The 16900-nt window shown below is 42.7% G+C and overlaps 2 protein-coding genes and 1 long non-coding RNA gene across 6 annotated transcripts in view; 1 reads left to right on the top strand and 2 right to left on the bottom strand.

The window, feature by feature from the left end:
• Positions 1–2811, top strand: part of nfatc3a (nuclear factor of activated T cells 3a) — a 37986-nt gene extending 35175 nt beyond the window's left edge. For both annotated transcript variants that reach the window (XM_049718790.2, XM_049718791.2), the window contains exon 10: positions 930–2811. In XM_049718790.2, coding sequence (XP_049574747.1) covers positions 930–1012 — 83 coding nt within the window. In that variant the 3' untranslated portion in view covers positions 1013–2811. The remainder of the gene's footprint in view (positions 1–929) is intronic.
• Positions 2812–3095: 284 nt separating this feature from the next.
• esrp2 (epithelial splicing regulatory protein 2) lies at positions 3096–16873 on the bottom strand. Of its 3 annotated transcripts, XM_049718793.2 has the most exons (17): positions 16700–16871; positions 16368–16520; positions 15833–15961; positions 12016–12129; positions 11385–11499; positions 11175–11270; positions 10789–10843; positions 10452–10562; positions 10227–10359; positions 9606–9648; positions 8460–8761; positions 8152–8379; positions 7883–8081; positions 7150–7336; positions 6578–6779; positions 4847–4947; positions 3676–3823 (listed from the first exon to the last, which is right to left on the bottom strand). In XM_049718793.2, the coding sequence occupies exons 2-16, from the start codon at positions 16497–16499 to the stop codon at positions 4861–4863; spliced, it is 2133 nt and encodes a 710-aa protein (XP_049574750.1). In that variant the 5' UTR covers positions 16500–16520; positions 16700–16871; the 3' UTR covers positions 3676–3823; positions 4847–4860. The 3 variants fall into 3 exon arrangements, with proteins under 3 accessions (XP_049574752.1, XP_049574750.1, XP_049574749.1); XM_049718792.2 differs by having other exon boundaries at positions 16368–16871; XM_049718795.2 differs by lacking the exon at positions 4847–4947 and having other exon boundaries at positions 3096–3823; positions 16368–16873.
• LOC125967594 (uncharacterized) lies at positions 13119–15826 on the bottom strand. Its single transcript, XR_007480792.1, has 2 exons — positions 14784–15826; positions 13119–13784 (listed from the first exon to the last, which is right to left on the bottom strand). It is a non-coding gene; the product is annotated as an uncharacterized lncRNA (long non-coding RNA).
• Positions 16874–16900: the final 27 nt, after the last annotated feature.

Raw genomic sequence — 16900 nt, 5'->3', positions numbered from 1 at the left:
CAAGGAACAAATTAGTTAAGGGTAAAGTTACCTTGCTACAACGGGATCTGCACCAAGCTATAAATTTAATTTTAAGTGTGAGATTTTGACACAGATAAATTTTTTTCACTTGATTCATCTTTTTTTTTTTATACATGGTTATAAAGTTGATCTTTCGTTTCTTAGGGTACTCTGAAAGGCGCATTAAACATATAACCATAAGTAGTTATGTTTTCAAATATATGCATCGTCGCACACAAGCCCAGTGCGAGCGTGTGGTTGGGTTGACATAGGGAAGGAAGAGCCTCCCACGCCAACAGGATGACGCGACCCATGGTGGCCAGGCACGGAAAGCACATGCGCCACGGCAATAACTTGACTTTGTTGTTGCATGAACATTTAGTGGCAATGATTAGAAAAAAACAACTTTAGAGTAAGAATACCATATATTTCATTCTATACGCAATGTGCCCCCCTCCTCCACAAATCCTTGTTGAGCAGCTTTGTGGAAAGACTTTTATTCAAATGAGTTACGGCACGCGGGGTCTTGTTTTGCCGCGTTTTTTTGAAGGTGACGACAGTGCAAAGGAAGGCCAAAAGAATGCAATGCATGCTTCATTTACCAACCAACAGACAAGCTGGAGTCGTCTTCCAGCACCAAACCAGTCCATCCAGCCTCGTCACCGACATGCCGCCACACGGGAACGAGTTACACGTTCAACTTATTTGTACAAGCAAATGACATGTCGGATTTAATTTGCAAAACGTCTCAGCTGATTGGCTGAGAAAATTCATGAGCCTTCTGCTATAATTTCAGGAAATACTTATTTCAGAATTAAAAAAGAAAATAAAGGAGAATCCACCAAGTTCAGCAATCGTATTCTGGAATCGGCCTGAAATTTCGGTTACAAAACATGTACAAAAACGTTTTCATTCTTTCTTGTCCGCAGTTAACGAGATCATCGGCCGAGACATGTCACAGTCGCCCAGCGGCCGTGGCGCCGTCCGAACGGCCCACGGCACACAGTCGTAGCCAAGCGACCGGATGTCCGTCCCAACACAAGGGTACTTCAACTCCCACAGTGCACCACCTGTCAAGCCTGCTCAATATACTGTATACATGCATCAAGAGCATGAATATGGGTGATTTGATTTTCTTTTTCACAAAAATCACCCTTTTTGAAACGATCAAAGCATTTACGATCCCTTTGAGGAGAAGAAGCAGCTCAACATTCCGCAACTGTCAATCACATGTAAAGCTCTGGACATCACTCACGCCCCCTGCTGGCAATACCTGTTGTTGTTCTTGATATATAGATGCCATAAATTGGCAGTAGATAACATTTTTCTATTAGAGGAAGCTCCACCCTATACTCCTTAAACATAGTTGCTTGGCACTTAGATGTCAGCAGATGGCGCCAAAGTGATATTTTTTACATTAGGGATGACTTTGGCCTGAGCGCAAAAATATCAGATAGGTTAAAAAGAAAAATGGCAGATGCCGAACCACGAATGAGCAAGGGTCACTGTATTATTTATCACTATTACCTGGTACTAGCATTGAATGGCAGCAAAGTTCCCTTTCCAACCAAATGACCTGAAATCTCCATTTTCTTCACAAGATATATGATGGCTGCTCATTTTCTCTGTGCAATAATTTGAAAGAAAAAAAAAATCTCCCCAGTGTGCCTTGTTTGCAATGAGACAAAAGTATTTTCTAATAATATAGTCCACAAAATGTCCAATGTAAAGATTTTTTTAAACAAAACCAACCCCAGCAATATCACTTGAACTGGACCATTTTTTTCCCTGCTGGTCTTATGATGATGATGATGATAATGAGTCTATGCATTCACCTTCAGCCTAATAAGCCTTCACAAGCCCGAAATATGAAACCTGTAGCGCAGGGGTGGGCAACCTGTGGCTCGTTGGCCATATATGACCCACCGGACGGAGCAAATGATCTAAGCCCACCTCGTCGGTCTTTTGAGGAATTCACGACAGCTATCTGATGACTTAATGAGAACTGAGGAAACCCACCCCTGACAGAGACCTTGAGACAGCCAAGGCCCATATTGCGCATGTGTGTGTGAGAGAGAGAAAGAGAGGAGTGTCTAGTCCTATTTTAAAGCACACGTGTACGTATCTAAGGCTATGCAAAGTACAATAAATATGACAAAGGAGTTACTTTAACTTCACAGCAGCAGAATGACAATTTTTTTAGGATGCCTTAACTCGTTTTGTCAGTGTGTGTTGTTGGATTTTTTTTTTTCCAGGGGGCGGGATGTTTTTATGTTGGTTGTTTTTTAAAGCATCAAAACAAATCAAGAAACAGTGTCATCTTCGGCCGCAACCAAAGAGTGAACAATACAGCGTGTTCCCACTTGACAAAAAAAAAAAAAAAAAAACTGTACTCAACTCTATTTTTGATACAAATGGATGTCATGTCATTCCTTAAAAAAAGATTGGGGACATACTGTATAAATATTGACTGCGATAAATAGATATGACAAATAAAAAGGATGACACGTATATGACGTTGACAGCCTTTGCAGCTTGTTTTTTTTTTTTTTTTTCCTTTCATGTGTTACCCATCTGTATACAAACTTTTTTGTACAGAACTTTAAAAAGGGAAATGCAGGTTTAGCTGATGTTTACCAAGCCTTGTATTGTCAACAGTTGTATATTTTGTATGTTAAAGGATTTTTTTTTTTGGTAACTTCTACGACTGCAGTGCTTTTGGAAATTATTCAAAGGGAATAACTTGCATCATGCTGTAGGTTTTCAAAAGTAGTGACTATCAATAAAATTACAAAAAAAACTTTTCCCTGACTATTTTTCACTCCATTTCTTTTTTCCTCTATGCAGTCATTCGTTGATGTATTTCAACTTTTTTTGTCACACACACACAAAAAAAAAAAAGTCAATTGACAAAAACTGCATGCAGACAAACCGTTTTTGCTACCGCTCATGAGCTGGAGCCTATCCCAACTGATTTAAACAGTGGACTGGTTGCCAGCTAAAAGCTGAAATAAAAATGACCAAAAACTAGGCCAACTTTTGAGCTAACTTAGCTTGGCTTGAGCCGCACTATGTAGACATGGAAAAGGAAGTACTCACTCATCAATAACATTTTTATTTTTAACACTTATTCACAATTCTTATATATATATATGGCAAATAAAAAATGAAACAAAAAAAAATATGTATATATATATATATATATCTCCTCCCTTATTGGAGGTTTAACAATAGGAGTGCTAGTGTTGCACTCTGGCTAATCTAGGCAATTTGTGGGGCAAGAGTTGGGGGAACAAAATCAGTAGTTTTGTCACACAAAGTCAAAAAGTTGCCTTGTCGTCCTTAACGTTTTCATTGGAGCTGCAGAGTCCAAACGGAACACAAAAGTTAGTTCATCGCACGTTTGTTAAGCAACAATATGAAATCCGGAGGCGAGGTTAGATGGCTCCAATTGCAGAAAAGTGTGCATCCAAAACACCCTCCTCCTTCCACTTGACTGTATGGCTTTTGGCTGCTCTAACTGGCACAAAATAATTGTTGATTTGGGCAAAAAAAAAAAAAAAAAAAAAAAAAAAGGTTCAAGTGCAGACAAATGCTTTAGTAAGAAGGAAGCAGCCATGTACACGCGCTGGCCAAAATGCATGTGGAGTCAGTCAGTCAGTCAGTTGCAGAAGGCCAAGTGGACCTGCTGGCCATAGAAGACGTGACTGGAGCGCTCGGCCACAGCCCGGCACGCCGCCTCCTCGCTGGGGAAGGTGACCAAGGCCTCACCGCTGCACTGGCCGTTGAAGTTGCACAGGATGAGGACGGCGTCCGGCTGGAGCTGCGCAGCAAGAAACAAACTAAAAAACCTAGACCTGCTTATATGTATAGATATAAAAAAAAAAAAGGGGGAAAAAAAGCATCTGCCTTGCAAGTAGGTTTGAATTTTATGCCAAACACCAGGGGCCGCCAGCGAGTGTGAGTGAGGATGATTTCACACTCCTGAGAAGAGGAGGAAGGGAGGAGATGGCAATGTTAGGAGAGGTCATTTTGATCCCAGAAGAACACAGCTCAGATTGATCTATTTAGGTTAGTCAACTAGCATGCTTTCTACAGCAGCGAAAAGGAGAAAAGACGCTGGAGGCGACAGGACAAACTGTTCCCAAAAAGTTGCTAAGTAACACGCCAATTGAGCACTCCAAATTGTTCTTAGGTGTCATCGTGAGCATGAATGGTTGTATGTGTATATGTGCCCTGCGATTGACTGGCAACCAGTTCAGGTTGCCGCCCCCCCGAAGTCAGCTGAGATAGGCTCCAGCACGCCCGTGACCCTCGATAGGATGAAGGTGGTATAGAAGCTGGATTGATAAATAAATGCTGTACAAAAGTGTTTTTTTTTGTTTGTTTTTTTTAAAACTTGCAGTGGGTAAAAACATTTATCAAGATAATCAATCACATGCACCCTGGATGAGATTATCTTGATAAATGTTTTGCGTCAACTGCAGAGTATCAAGCATCTATTAGGCTTGACTAACGAGTAAATTAATTCATGCAACCAAGACATAAATTAAAACTATAAACTATGACTTTCCCAACGCAACAGCACCGAGCACGTCAAGAAAATATTAAAAGGTTATACTGGTTATCATAATGTATATATTATTTGGAAAACCAGCAAGGGCCACTCTCCGTTTATATTGACGGGAGGGACCCTTGCGGCTTATTCAGCAAGCAACACTCAGAACTACTCTAAAAAGCAGCAAGGATTCATTTGGGGAAACATGCAAGCCAGCAAGCTGAGTCAGAGAGCACAGAGAGCGAAGCAACGTGGCGTCTCGTCCCGCGGGGGTCCGAGACGGCTTACCTTGGGGTCAGCCCCTACAGGCAAAGCCATTCTTTGGGCTGAATCAGACTCCTGGCCTGTTCGCTCATCTGAACCAAGCTGCCGTACTCCTCGGGGGCGTACTACACATAGCATGGTAACCAACACAGTCAGCCTGGCACTCATGCATTTACTATTACGTAAACACACATACACATACACACTAAAGGATGACAATCACACACACATATACACACACTAAAGGATGACACTCACACTGAAAGAACTAAATTAAACCTGCAATGTAAATCCAGTGGCACCTTGACTTTCAAGTGACCCAATTTAAGTGTTTCAGTAATAGTGATGAATTATCCAAATAGGAGCTCAAATGCTTGCTTTAAAGTGTTTAGTGTCCCCCCATTGAAATTAAAACAAAGAAACCAAAATTGCACAACGTGTAATTTATCAAAACATTATTTGTGAGTCTGATAGTTTAAGGCTAACAACCATTCATTTTCTGCATCGCTTATCCTGCAACAGAAAGGCAAACAAAAGTTTAAAACCATTTAAGCAGCAGCTACTTGAACTGAAAACTATTCTTACGTATACATATATTGGTTCTCAGAGAAACAATGTTACTGCCGTTTACCGAGCTGAGAAATTCATTTTTGAATGTCTATTCTACTGCCACCTGGTGGCTGAGGCACGCATACCATAAGGCGCAAAATGTCAATGGGCATTGAAGCATAAATCATGAAATTCTCTACAATCTATTATAATTTTGTTTGTTTGTTTTTTCTGTTCTGCATCGTGCATTTTGTCCTTGTTAAAAAAAAAAACATGCTACAAAGATGTGTCGTTTTCATCTCAATGGGGAGTGATGATTTGCATGTGGTGACAGACTGCATTGAATTCATAAGTCAAGGCACAACTGAACAAGATCCTGTGCCCAATAGTGATAGGCATATGAGCAAAAACACAAATGGAAAGGTTGCTAAGAGTCGGTAAGTGAGAGAAGCTTTGGGCTTATTTTTTTTTCTTTGACTTCTGTGTAATTCCTTTTGAAAAAGGCAAATTGACCAATTCATAAAATGTTGTTTGTATCTTCTTTAGAAAAAAAAGATTAATTTAGATGAATGAATTGTTAAGAATACATTTCACTTAACTTTCGGGGAAGCTGTTAAATGAATAGCTAAATATTACAGGACTCCTGACATCAATAATGGCCTGATTAAAGAAGTGGCATGTGGGTGAAACTATTCCCATCCCAGGTCTTCCATCCCATCTACTAAAAATATCATCTTTAAATCTCAAGTTTCATACTCGAAACAGCGAAAATTATTTTCATTCAAAATTAGTTGAAAATAGTGAATGTCACATTATCCACAAGAAGACTAAAATAAACAAATCCATAATTTAAAAAACAAAAACAAAATCTCCATCCCTAATCACAGAGTCAGCAGCAAAGTCAGCTATCACACACAATTCAAAGAGAGCAGAGGCAAACACCAAGAGCAAAAAACCCTCCACCTAAAGTCCAGCCATCCTTTCTAGCTGGTCAAGTCAAACCTCATGACTCCACCTCAATCGGCCTGGCAGCAAAGGATTATGGGAGGCAAAGAGGCATTTGAAACCAAGAGTGTAGTGACAACACCAAAAATCACATGGCTATCGTTCACACCAATCTCGGCATCAGCATGAAGACCTCGACTAAAACCCTCACATCTCTTGAACACACTTGTCCGGCTCAACATGGTAGCAGCAGAGACTGACCTGGTAGCCCTGGAAAAAGCTGAGGATGTCTTTGACGCCGGTGTTGTAGGGGAGGCCCTGCATTCGCACCAGAGCTCCAGGTTGGGGCATCACCGGAGACGAGGAGGCTGCGGCTGCGGCCGCTGCGGCCGCATGGTGAGGCTGGGCCACCACTGACGGGGAGGTTGCGAAGTAGCTCATTGTGGAGGGGGACACTGGGGGGCTGCAGAGAGAACCAGGCAATTTAATAACTTCGTGGTAATGCTGCTCATTCTGTTTATTATTTCAGGAAGTTGACAAGATGTACCTAGCTCAAATAAAGATTGGGAAACACTGGACAATAAAAAAACGGCAGTGTTTGTCAGCAACCAGCAGATGGTGCTGTTAATCTAGCTGCATTGCTTGGTCAAAACGGTAGCGATCGCACATTGACACATTTTTGTGGGAAAAACACTTGCTTTGCTTGGAAAAAAAAAACTCAAAAACAAAAGACTACAGAAACTCATACATTACATAAAAAATTATCTGTATCTAACCATAAGAGCTCATCAAGACAACGGAATCATAATTGAGCAAAAGGGTGACAGGCATACCTGGGATAGTAAGCTGTGTAGTTCATGTTCATGTAGAGGTGAGGTTGAGGTTGGTAGTAGGCCAAGGCAGGGCTGTGTGTGGCCTGAAGAGGTCTGGGTGCGGCCAGCAGGGGGGGCTGGTAGAGGCCTGCCTCTGACAAGATGGCAGGTGGGGTGGGGAAGGCGTAGGCTGCAGGAGGCGATAAACCTACAAGAGTGAAGGACAACGATCCATTTAACAGCAAGCACCTGTTGAGTCTACTTTTCGTGAGAAACTTCTCGAATGATCATTTCTTTCCCTTTCAAAACGGGGATTTTAATCACTTTGTACATGCCTGCTATTTTATTCAGAAAGCTGACTTTGTCCATCAGGCTGCCATTGTCACAAAATAAACAGTTAAATAGCAGCATGGACATATTTACATATAAACAGCTGCGATCGAGTCAGAGGCTGTGGGCACATTGAAAGGACGCCATAGAACCTTTTAGGAGAGAAACAGTTGGAGGAAAAAAAAAAAAATCCAGCTACCAATCTAATCTCTACCGGAGAAAGACAGAGAGAGAGCAAAGGGCAAAGTGCAGTTTGCCTTCATGCAGTCAAAAGTGGCATCCTCTCTTCAGACTCATTCATTCTGATTTGAGAAATGAACCCACAAAATGGTACATGAATCGTAAGGCAATTTACAGTATGCAGGCCAAAATGATTTCTTTCAGACGATCACAATAGTTTGAAGTGCTAGCAGACTCGACTTACAGGGGAGTTTGCAAGGCGGTGGCGAAAGGCCGCTGCGGTTCAAGGTTCCTCCCATCAGTACAATGCTCATCTCCTCCGTTGAACACTGGAACACCTCCACGTAGCGGTCCTTCATGGTCTTCTTGTGGCACTTCTGGGACACCATAAAAGCCTTGTCCGGGGATTTCATCTGAATGAAGGCGTCGCCCGAGGGTCGGCCCTGAGAGGGGAGCCGAGCAATCAGCTTTGTTCTTAAGTCCCGTGCTCACGAGGTCCAACCGCGGTCTCACCTGCTGGTTGAGGACCATGTGGACTCCGTGCGGTTTGATGTCAGTCGTGTGCTCGCCCATGAACTCCAGGATGTCTTCGATGCCGGCTGTGTATGGGAGGCCGCGGAGGCGGACGCAGTCGCGAGTGCCGCTGGCCGTCGGGAGGAAGGGCGGAGTGGCGAGGACGGGGACTATTGGCGCGGCGGGCAGCGTGGATATCAGGGGGGTCGACAGGTAGCGAGTCAGCACCTAGCAGACACAAATGTAGAAGAAACAAAAATCAGTATGGAGACCAAAGCAGTGGTCAGTTTTAGACCATCTTAACTGACCTGTTGCACCTCAGCAGCAGTGCTACGAAAGAGCTCGATATAGCGCTTGCCCAGGATCTGCCTGTGCTTTTTCATGGCGTTCTGGGCGTACTCGTCGCAGGAGAAAAGCACAAAGGCATCGCCGGTTGGTCTTCCGTCTGGGTATTTCACAAACAGCAGACCTTCTGCGCCGTCTGTGACCGGGCTCTCGGGACCGAGGAAGTCCAGGACTTCCTGTGGCGTGGCAGTGAAGGGCAGACCTCGCATGCGGATGATCACCTGGTTTTCTTTGGACAGGAACTGCGTCACCTCATTCGACGTGCCTGGAGATCAAAATGAATAAGCCTCTGGGCTTAGCTATCATCTGAATGAGTTTATATACTCTAAAAAGCACTTTTTCTACAGTATCTTGACAGCTAAGCTCTACTTGGCTCCAGTTGCTTCTGTATTTAATTTTACACTGCAAAAATAATAACTTGTAAAATATATTTACATTTTGTTGCACATTCATTATTCCGGAAGGGCATTTTTCTTTTTTTTTTTGTAGTTAACCGTTTTGTGATTGTATCACTTTTCATAAATGATGTAGTTTGCTTGAAGTATTTACTTAAAGGCCAATGTGTGACAGTCTACATCGATCTGCGCTCGTTCCGATTAAAGTCCACTGAATTTCTTTGTGAGCTATCTCTCTCGTGTTACGAGTACGCCGCGCACCTGAGGCCCTCGGCCCCGGCTTTGTCTCTTCACACCCGCTTTGTGTCAGCACCGGACTGCACTTTGTAGCGGTCGTCAGCCTGCTCCCCCCTCAGGGGAATGTGAACTTTGAGGTTGAGCAGAACAGGTGAGGGTACAATTTCTATCCCACTAGTCTGCGAGGGTTGAAGAGATGAGGAAGGGTGCGCAATGTGGAATGGAGGGGAGGGGTGGGCTTAGCTTCTCACAAAGCATCTTTTATGAGTCCAAGATAAGCTGCTGGAGATGACTGGGATGAGACAGGCACACAGGTAACAGGAGAAAGCTAAGGAAGAAACCTTCCTTTACTGCCATTAAAAGAATCACTCAGTTAAAAAAAAAAAACTATTTAGAAGACCTGCACAAAAACAGAAAGCTTTTCACAATAACTCCTCATGCACACAGTGCAGAAGGGAGAATAAAATTCAATCTGACCTCCTGCAATCTTGAGGAATTCCTCTCCTGTGGCCTTGTAGACCTGAAACAACAAGGAGGAAATGTGAATTATGTGAATTTAGTCATAAACCGGAAGATTGAACACGCTCTGTATAAATTGGAGTGTTTTATCATTGTTTTGCCACACAACTGATGCAGTAGATATTAAGGTGGCGACCATCTGCGTGGTTCCTCCCAGAATATTTATTACACCACAAGTCCAGACACGCAGAGAAAAAAAAACAACATAACTCCAACCAATAGGAGTTAAACAGCCAGCCGAGCTAACAAAACAGCCAGTAAAGGAGCCTGTGACCAAAGAGGAGAACTTTGCAGCCTGCACAAGAAATGCATGATCACTCTATGCATGCCTCTTTTTCAACAGAGGGCCAAGCTGACCTGTCAGCAGCCTGTCAGGGTGCTATTCGAGACAGCACATGGGAGAAAATACAGGAACCAGGTCAAGATGGTGGTCTAGTTTGACTTTTCACAGTGATGCAGCAGAACTTGAGGCTTGTTTTGTTTTGGACAAGCTATTTCACAATCTCAGACTGCTTATTAAAGCCTTGACAGAAAAACAAACACTATTACACGTCCGGTGGAATACGCGTTCAAGCTGACCTCGATGTAGCGGCTGCCCATGTGGTGCTTGTGGCGTTCCAGTGCCAAGTCTCTGTGTTCCGAGTTGATGAAGCGAACCAAGGCCTCGCCATTCCTCCTGCCCTGAGCGTTGAGGCATAAGGCCACACCCCCTCTGAAACATATTAGAATCTGTCAAATCTGTTCAACTTGCTACCAAAGTAGTACATGGTCTACTTTGTACAGAATCCAGACAGTTTCACTTACTTGGCTATATTGAGGCCTTTGAAGAAGCGAGCAATGTCTTGGTCTGAAGACTGCCACGGAAGTCCTCGCGCTCTGATGATTGTCTCGTTGTCTACTGGCTCCGTCTTACTGCTGTGGGGGAAGACAGCACGAGAAATTCTAGTTCACATCACGCTCAATGACGGTGAGTTTAAATGTCACTGTGGCGTGATACAGATGGACAAGTGCTTGACAGCAAAGATTTATAAGCTTTAATAACATGTGCTACATTTTCTGCTGAAACACATTATGCCCCGCAGCCAGTCTCAAGGCGTGACAGTAACAAGACCTTTGTGTGTCAAAAGACTTATAAACTTACCACGTGCCAGAATCAAATTTGTACTTCACAGTCTCCACGCAGGAAAAATTGTGATCTAAACAGAGAGAAAATCTATCAAAGACATCATACAGCTCAAGTTTACAACTGCTCAACGCGTAAGTGTAAATTCTTCCTGTTGGACATTCAAGTTGGGCTAGTTCTGCTAAAACAAGCAAGACAGGTTGTGTGCCAAAAGTGACAATTACAGAAACCCAAACAATAAGGTGGTTCGCTCAGGAAGGTTAACAGCTATGTGCTAATTACCGACGACACTTCAATTATGCTCGACGGGTGCATTTCTGCAAATGTCCGGATGCTCGTAGATCACCACATGTAGAAAGCACCAGAAGTGACTAGAGATGATGCCAAGGGTGGTGGATACTTACTGTAAGGCTCAGCCAGGATGTGGAGGATCAGCTCCACCATGCTCCTCACTTCCCTCACTCCCATCAGCTGCTCTGACACGGCAGCGAGACCCACATCTGCACGCCCGGTTAAAGATATGCTACGGGTATTTGTTTGACCAAACAATCCCAGCGCACACTTGTTAGAGAATTAAAAAAAACTCCGTATTTTAAGTGTTTTGCAAAAGATACGTTCCAACATGGACGGGAGCTCCAGGTTGTTTGCAGGGTCGGCGTTGGGGCAGCATTTTTCAAACTCTTTTCTCAAGTCCACAAATGAGAAGAAACACTCGGGAAGGATGAGATTCTGTGGTGCAAGAGACCGCAATGATGTGCTCGAGCAGGCAACAGGATTTCAACATTATAACAATGGAATAATGTTTTTTTTTTTTTAAATATATACCTAATATGGGATAAAACAACGTGTGCCAGAAGTGTGACGGTTTTGCGCAATGGTTTTACTGCTCGAAGGCAGAGCAACAAGTCTCTTCAGATTCAAAAACTTTTGTTTGATCTCTAATGAAAGTTCAACTGTCAAAAAAGTTCTCTTACATGATGTCATGTCTTAGTCATGTTTTATTTTTGCAATGCGCTAAATTAAATGTGTACATTTACGTCCAAGGTCAAGGCTGTCAATCATTTGCTACTGGCGCACAAAAAAAGGAAGGAAAAAGAAAAGTATTTTATCTGGAACTTGATCAGCTTGCATCTTTTTCCAGCACTTCTCTTACTTTCTATTTCATGAACCAGTTTAAAGACAAAGAAAAAAAAAAAAAATCGTCTGAGTTGTTAATTTTGCCAGTGTGGGAACCCATTTATTTACCTTTTTGGAAGCCTCGGGGTGAAGAGCCTGTCGGATGACAAGGGGACTGTTGACACAAAGAGTGTAAGAGCTCCTGTCGAGACACTTCAGTTCCGATGTCACTGACTGCTGGAACTGCATAACCAAGCACAGACAAAAAAACATTTACTGTAATTTCTCAGATAACAATTAAGTATTGCTTGTAGTCACTGTCAATAAAGTGAATTATTTTTGCAAAGGAGAAATAGCTCAGAATATCGTCAGATCGTGCAGGGGAGAACCGACATTGTATCTTGCGGTAATTGGTTGACACGCGTATTTTAAAGTTTGCGTACAATTCAACTGCTGTACAAACAGTGGTAACAAAGAGGAAAGTGAGAATTAACTAAAGATTGAAGGGCAGACAAGGGAAGGCGGTGCCATGTTTGTTGTTTGGATTGCGTGCGTTTGTCATCGCAAACGAGGCTCGTCTGACAGGTTTTACTGTTTGTGGAGCGTGGAAGGGGAGCGACCACGCTTGTCAAGTGGCCATACAGGTCCAACACGCCTTGTTTAAGCGATGCTAAAACCCGATCCTGAATACCAGTGTCCTGCACAAAGATCAGATACACACTATTGTGTCAATCCGATGCTAGAAATTATTTAGTACCAATGTGAAAAATATAAAATCACACCAATAGCTGTTTCTAATACTTTGGCTACCTTTTTGGAGCTGATGTAAAGCCAATTCACACTACGACAACAATATTTAATTAACTTGGTGGCGATTAAAACCGGTTTCATTTTTTTATTCAAGCATGTGTTGGATTTTGACCTGGCTTATGTTTCTAAACTTTCAAGTTGGGTCTTAAGATGAGAAAAAGTTGTTTCTCAAGTTCCCCTGGCCTGGGGAAATGAAAGGAATATTCTACCCTCTGAATCCCAACAGCTGCCATAGGCGACAACATAAATTAGGTCGAGTGAAATTGGCTGACAGGCAGAAGTCTCACGTGGCCACGGGCGACATATGACTGATAATCAGACGGCGAATGTTGCAGGTGCATGTTTGGACCCGTTTCTCAGCGTAGAAAATGCGGAGCCACAAGGCCAGTCCAAATATCTCCTAACAAATGAAGAGAGTAACATTTCAGGGGAAAAAGAGTTTCATTAATGATAAAGCATCATAAAGTTGTCAATAGAATCCAGTGAGAATTTCCTGAGCTAAATTAGCTACAGCAGAATGCAAAGTTTCGGTTTGATGATCAATCGTCACCAAGTGCAGCTTCTGCACTGGTACACAGATGTTACCAAAAAAAATTGTTTATTGAGCTTCACACGGCAAGTGACAACCAGACAAGACTTCCTCGTAACAAGGCAAGGCTTGCCAAATGATTAAGCAGGTTGGCCATAGGCAAGTTTCTCCAGCAGCGGTGACACACCGGCAATTTTTCATTCAAACTGAACAAATATGTTGGAGAGCTCTCTTTAGCGAGCATCCAGATTAACTCGACACATTTTCTCAACCTGTCTCAACAAGGACTGAGAAGAAAAGAAGAACGTAAAAAGAGAAGTAGTAAGCTGACTCGAACAATACAACCGCAGATTTCATTCCAACATGCTTGAAGCAACTACAAGGTATTTTCACAATTGAGGGGGAGGAGATAGCCTTTGAACGTGGTCCTATCACAAGTTTCTCCCCAGTGAAGTGTTTTTCAAGCGAAGGTGAGAGGAAGGCCGTTGCTGGTGGTTGCAACAAACTCCGATAAGAGCGTCAGGGTGTGTCATGGAAGTCCTTAAGTGTTAAAGGGCATCTAAAGAACCACCACAAAGGGTATTTATTAGACAAACAAACATTAAATATTGATACTACTTTTATAATCACACTTGTCACAGCCTAACGAGACCGAGAGGGTATGCAGAGAATTTCGGGGCTAGAGTAAATTGAACTTCTAAATGTGCATGACATTTTTCTTTTTTTAAATAAATGTATACTTGATGACACTCCCAGCAGAGGTGATGCATGTTTGATTTGAGTGACTTTTGTGACTCTTCGCATGTTGATTTAGGCTGAAATTCCCCAGGGAGTTGGTGTAACCTTTGCCACCTTGCAAAACAAGGTTGTTGTGTTTGTTGAAAGGTGGTAAGAATACCACCAAACGGGCCGTGACATGCTGCAAATGCGCCTAGTTAGCAACTTTTAGCAACGCGCGTTTCTAAAACGACACTAGATCATTGAAGTTGTGACATCTGCATACACGTCAATGGCATATTTTAACAGTATCACCACCACATCTATCAGCAGAACAGGTTTTAAAATTTCATATGCTTGCGGTCGCTGTCAGTGATAATCTTGAAATTGTCAGTGTAGCGTGGATGTGTTGGTTGGAGTGGAAAGTGTCACCGGCACCTTTGCTGGCTGAAGCAAAGTGGCATAAAATCATTTGGTGGTGCAGAATCTTATTATGCCCTTTCCTTGTCGCAACTCAGTCAACACAAGAACTCGTTACTGTGTTTTGATAAACCAAACTTCAAGAACCTCTGGTTAAGAATGTAAAATTGGGGGAAGATGGCTGACACTTTGGTTTTCACTGAATCAGAACAAGAGGACGGGCCTCTTAAGTATTGCACAACATCAACACAAATGTCAAGCAACATCATCAATTGTATTTTTTTTTTCTTCCCTTGGTGAAGCAGGGTAAAAACAAGCCACAAACAGACCAATGGCAAGAGATTAATGGGTGACACAAAGGAATGAAAAGACCCAAGTGATTGCTTGGGTTAATATTTGAAGGTTCAGCACACAAACTAACCTGAGGGAACCCTCCTCGATTGAAAACTTAACCGTCCTTGTGCAGTACACTCTGAGTATGAATACAAAACAGCGCTAGCATTAAACCCATGAAAGCATGATCAAGACAGACTTTCAAGAAACCCTGACAAGGATGGAAAAAGGAGCACCCAGTGCAAACAAACACGTTTGCAAAGTTGCTCAATTGTTTTGGACAATTACTGTCCGCTCCCTTCTCCAGCTCAGAGAGAGGTGTGGTCGCAGGTAAACAACCCACCTTCCAGATGTCTGCAAGATGAATCAAGCCAAGACAAGACCGGACCTGCGATGACGCATAATCTCTAACAACCTGGGGCAACGCGAGATCCTGAACTTGTAGACACTTTCAGACGTTAGCGCCAACCCGCCTCCATAAAAGGTCATCGAGGAGATTTGCTGTTCTTGTATTAGAGCATAAACAGATCTGTGGACTAAACGTGCCCTACAAGCTCCTCAAATTCCAACACTGTAAAGTGGGCACTAAAGATTTAACGCCACAAAGTTCAAACAAGTTGAGGGAAAACCATCTTGTGAAACTAGCGAGTGAGGGGATGGCAGGCTGGCTGCTAAAATAAAGTCATTATGATTTTGCATCAGTACATTATGAACATATTTAAAGTCATTTTTCCCCTTTTGTTACAAATGGCGGCACTTCACATGTTTTTTTACACAAACTACACAAGACCAAGGAACGCATGAAAACTCCACACAAAGAGGACAGTGCCAAGATTACTCACAAGGGTTAATGCTTTCTCATCTTTAAATTCTAATTCTTTAATTTCTGAGTGGTATTATTGAACTTTCGGAACATTAAAATGCTATTTAAAACACTGCCACTAGAGTTCATAAAGGTTATAATTGGCAACATTTTGATTCCTGCAATTTCTTGATTACCTACAGACAATTGTTTTTTAAATAACTACATTCCTGGAAAAAAATTGTCTCATTGAAAGGTTCCATTGCATCTTTGAGAACGTGCTGTCGGAGGTCAGCAGACGATTTTAAAATGCTCAAGGGGTCTTATAGACTCACCTGCTGCAGAACGTTATCCAGGGGCTCGGCATTGACAAGGTCGTCCAAACTGATGCCCGTCTCCTCTTTGCACTGATCTGCAAGCTCCAAAGTGTCTGGCTTGACAAGACATCTGTTTAGCTTGCCCACCTGAATGGAACAAACTTTTAGCATTTTATGTCTCGGTAACAAGAAACAACCTACTTAACAGGTTGGCCTCCCATACAGGAAATGGACAATTGAGAAATAAAATGACAACGTGGTTGCAAAGGAGATTTAATAGTCAAGAGCTGAGTTGACATGGTAAATCAAAAAGGTGTGTTTTTGCTCCAAATAGTTCAAACCCAAGGAAAAAAATTAGAAAGCGAGAGCCCCCCCACCACCATCACCCCCAGCGACATTTGACCTGCACACCTGTATAGAAGGTGCTAAACAGCTAGCATTAGCACACACCGTGTTGATTTATGTCAACCAAAAGTTAAAGACACGATACCGAATTAAAAGTACACAAACGCACAGTCGAGTATAAGACACTGGACGAAGGAACGGGCCGTACCTTTTTCTCACGTAGGTCCACAATTTGCCACACCAAGAGAATTATTTCCCTCTCATCCGAACCCAGTTTACCCCCATTTGCACCAGCTGTTGCCCCAAAGAACACCACCAGAGTATCACTGTGCGAAGCCATCAGGGACCACAAGGGTAAAAGCTACAATTAAAGCAAAGATTAAACTAAAAACAACACGAGGGTTCACCTTTTTCCAAGTGATAAGAAGAGCGAACAAAAAGGTCTGGAAACTCAATTGAGGTAAGGGGAGAGTTAGAAAAAAAGAGGGGAGATTATTTTCAGAGGGAGCCACGAAGGAGTTTTGCGGCCAGTCACTCTACCTGTTGCTGTACTTGAGAATGTTCTATCCAGCGATACTGGTTTGACTGGTAAAGAAGGGTGGAAAGCCGCGTTTCGTTCACACGAACTCCATAACAAGCCTTGGAGGGATTTTCAGTTTTTTTTTTTTTTTTTTCTTAGTTACCTGTGTGTGTCTCAACCCTTGAGCCAGGCAAGTGCCGTAGGCGTCTTCTTATTGGCTG

This window comes from Syngnathus scovelli, chromosome 4 (genome assembly GCF_024217435.2).
Source record: "Syngnathus scovelli strain Florida chromosome 4, RoL_Ssco_1.2, whole genome shotgun sequence".
In the NCBI taxonomy this organism is placed as follows: domain Eukaryota; kingdom Metazoa; phylum Chordata; class Actinopteri; order Syngnathiformes; family Syngnathidae; genus Syngnathus; species Syngnathus scovelli.
The sequence above is the reverse complement of the archived record's forward strand: the minus strand, read 5'-3'. Positions and strand labels throughout refer to the sequence as shown.

Excerpts from the sequence above, each read along its gene's own strand:
- esrp2 (XM_049718795.2), bottom strand. The coding sequence starts at position 16,499 with ATGGCTTCGCACAGTGATACTCTGGTGGTGTTCTTTGGGGCAACAGCT. Across the intron at positions 7,337-7,882 it reads ACCGCCTTGCAAACTCCCCT|GTTTATCGCCTCCTGCAGCC; the intron begins GTAAGTCGAGTC and ends TCACTCTTGTAG. Across the intron at positions 3,824-6,577 it reads GCTTTTTCCAGGGCTACCAG|CTCCAGCCGGACGCCGTCCT; the intron begins GTCAGTCTCTGC and ends CTTGCTGCGCAG.